At 29.0% G+C, this 2972-nt stretch overlaps 1 protein-coding gene across 2 annotated transcripts in view; it reads left to right on the top strand.

The window, feature by feature from the left end:
* The window catches only part of LOC108748458 (serine/threonine-protein kinase PRP4 homolog), an 8757-nt gene extending 6248 nt beyond the window's left edge, over positions 1-2509 (top strand). Inside the window, exon 6 of one of the 2 annotated variants that reach the window (XM_018486644.1) lies at positions 2144-2509. In XM_018486644.1, coding sequence (XP_018342146.1) covers positions 2144-2421 — 278 coding nt within the window. In that variant the 3' untranslated portion in view covers positions 2422-2509. The remainder of the gene's footprint in view (positions 1-2143) is intronic. The other variant, XM_018486643.1, reaches the window with a different exon arrangement.
* Positions 2510-2972: the final 463 nt, after the last annotated feature.

Genomic DNA, 2972 nt, shown 5'->3' with positions numbered 1-2972 from the left:
TATATATTAAATATACAGAGTATATCTTAAAGATGTTCCTTAAAAAGCTCTTAGATCAATTTTTAATCAGGAATAGTGCTATTAATGGACGCTTTTTAAGATACAAGAAATGTATATATACATCCTGTGTATATACGAGTATACATAATTTTCAGGGAATGGAAATAACTCATTACTTGTAACAAAGTTACAGTTACTAGTTACTTTTTTAATAACTTCACTGATAACTGCGTTACTTTTTTTCTTTGATAACTAACGATAACGAATTTTACAGTTACTTTTATCCTTACTTTGCACACGATACGATTGAACACAAGCTACTCATAGCGCTTGAAACTAGAAAGCCCCTAGACTCGTCCGCTGTGATTGGTGCTCGTCGATTTTTAAAAAGTAACGAAAAAGTAACGAAAAGTTACTTACTTTCTCAAGTAACGGTAAAGAGTTAATTTTAAAAATCGGTAACAAGTAACGTTAATTTGTTACTTTTTCTACTCGGTAACTTGTTATTATTGAAAAGTAATTTTCCATTCTCTCATATTTCTGTAAAGAAGACTAAAACTTTTTATTAATATTTTCCGCCTAAACAAAAAATTATATCAAGATTTATTTTACGGTATTTAACTCAGAAATGTTTCAACAACATTAAAAATATTTTTGGATACTTATAAACATGTTTTATTCTAACCGCAAACAAAAAAAAACTTTGGAAAAATCGTAAAAAACCGGAAAAAATTAACAAATTTTGAAATATAAAACCAAATAATTTGAAAGAAAAAAATCATAAAAAATATCCAACAATTTATACTTATAGTTGTATATTTTTAATTTAAATCCTTTTTTTTTTGAAAAATTACTTTCCGACCATTTGTTCAAAAGCTATTGAATTTAAAGCGCCAAAGCAGCCCGCTCGTCTATCTACCAGTGCGCGATATTCTCTCAAGTTTGACACATAGTCACCGAATACAGAAGAATGTTGTGTAGTTTTTATTGGTCATTGATTTTTGAAATTTGAAGTAAAAAATGTGTAATTCAAAATGACGGATCCAACATGGAGGACAAGAATTAAAAAAAAATCATACATAAAAATCGATATTTGATGGTTTTGTAAGTGTCTGATTACTTATACTGTAAAATCATAATTGTTGAATTAAAAATAGCAAATCCAATGGCAATGAATAATAAATAAATGTACACGGAATAGTGATTTTAACGTTATCCATCCTGTATCACATGGATCTAATACCTTATTATAATAAGAGTAACGTTAAAATCATTCTGTGAACATTTACTATTTATCACTATTGAATCTGCTACTTTCAATTCAACAATTGTGATTACAATAATAATCAGAGACTTACAAAACCACTAAATATCGATTCTCATGTATGGTTTTTTTTTAATTCTTGTCCTCCATATTAGATTCGCTATTTTGATTGTACAGTTTTTACTTCAAACTTCAGAAATCAGTGATCAAAAAAGACTACATACCATGCTCCTGTATTCTGTGGCTATGTGTCAGACATCGCGCACTATAGATGAGCGCGGGCTCTGTGCGTGCGTGCGTGCGTGCGTGCGTGCGTGCATGCGTGCGTGTGTGTGTGTGTGTGTGTGTGTGCTTTGGCGCTTTAAATTGATAACTTCTAAACAAATGGTCGGAAATTAATTTTTCAAAGAAAAAAATTTTAACTAGAAACATACAACTATAAGTAGAAATTGTCACATATCTTTTATAAATTTTTTTTCAAATTATTTGTTTTTATATTTCAAAATTTATCAATTTTTTCCGGTTTTTTTGATGATTTTTCCAAAGCTTTTTGTTTGCGGTTTGCATAAAACATTTTTATAAGCGTCGAAAAAATATTTTTAGTATTGTTGTATTTATTGGAACATTTCTAAGTTAAACTGCTGCAAAAGAGATCTCGATATCATTTTTTCTTTAGCCGGAAAAAATTAATAATAAAAATACTTCCAAAAAAAACTGTTTTTGCGATTATTTAAATTTAAATAAATGGAAGATAATTGAAAAAAACGGACAACCTAGTCGCTTCCAGCGCATTACAATCCTACGGAAACATCTTATAAAGTTCAAAGCACAAGACTCCCCCTAAATTTTATCGGTCTGTGTTATTAATCTATTTTTTAGCAAAGAAATCACTGCATCGAGAACCAAAACGTAAGATGTGCGCGAAATCAAAGCGTAAATCAGCATCTCGAACTCGAAGTCCGCAGCTGTTGCAACGAGCGGTGCAAGCGCGGCAGCATTCGACTGAGGAGATTGAAAACGATAAGCAACGATGTGATGAGAATCATGGGCTCACAGAACACAATATCACACGTCAAGAAGTACATAAATTCATCGAGAGAGTTCACGAATCGAACAACAGCAACAGTGGCAGTACTCTGGAGAATTCGAGAGACTAAACATATTCTTCTAATTTTATTCCCATTTTACACATATATCTATATATAATCTTCTTTGGCGACTATATCTGTCTATCTAGTTTTCTATTTTTCTGTATTGGAAAGTCTTGATAAAAGATAAATTTGTGAATGTTTTAATCATGTAAGAATAATTTGAAATAAATATGTCTATGTAATAGACGGTCTTGTACATTATACAAAATCCCTATTTAAAAATTTCTATTGTTATTTTTTATGATTAGATTAATTTAAAATGACTTTTAATTTAACAAAAATAATAACTATTTAAACAATAACTTGTACTTTCAAGTTATAGCTTCAAATTGCTTTTTGCATAAATTAATAACAAAAAAATAATTATTGTACTATATCAAAGATATTTTTTAAAAGATACATTTATTTTAAGAGAAAACATAATCTGAAATCTGTCACGTAAATCTACAAATTATTCCGATAGATAAGTATAAAAATAAAATAAATGTAACATGTTAAAAGATTTTTATGACAAATATTTTCGCACTTCTTACGATTTGTTACTTAAGTACACATTA

The sequence above is a fragment of the Trachymyrmex septentrionalis genome, unplaced genomic scaffold, assembly GCF_001594115.1.
Source record: "Trachymyrmex septentrionalis isolate Tsep2-gDNA-1 unplaced genomic scaffold, Tsep1.0 scaffold220, whole genome shotgun sequence".
Classification (NCBI taxonomy): Eukaryota; Metazoa; Arthropoda; class Insecta; order Hymenoptera; family Formicidae; genus Trachymyrmex; species Trachymyrmex septentrionalis.
The sequence above is the reverse complement of the archived record's forward strand: the minus strand, read 5'-3'. Positions and strand labels throughout refer to the sequence as shown.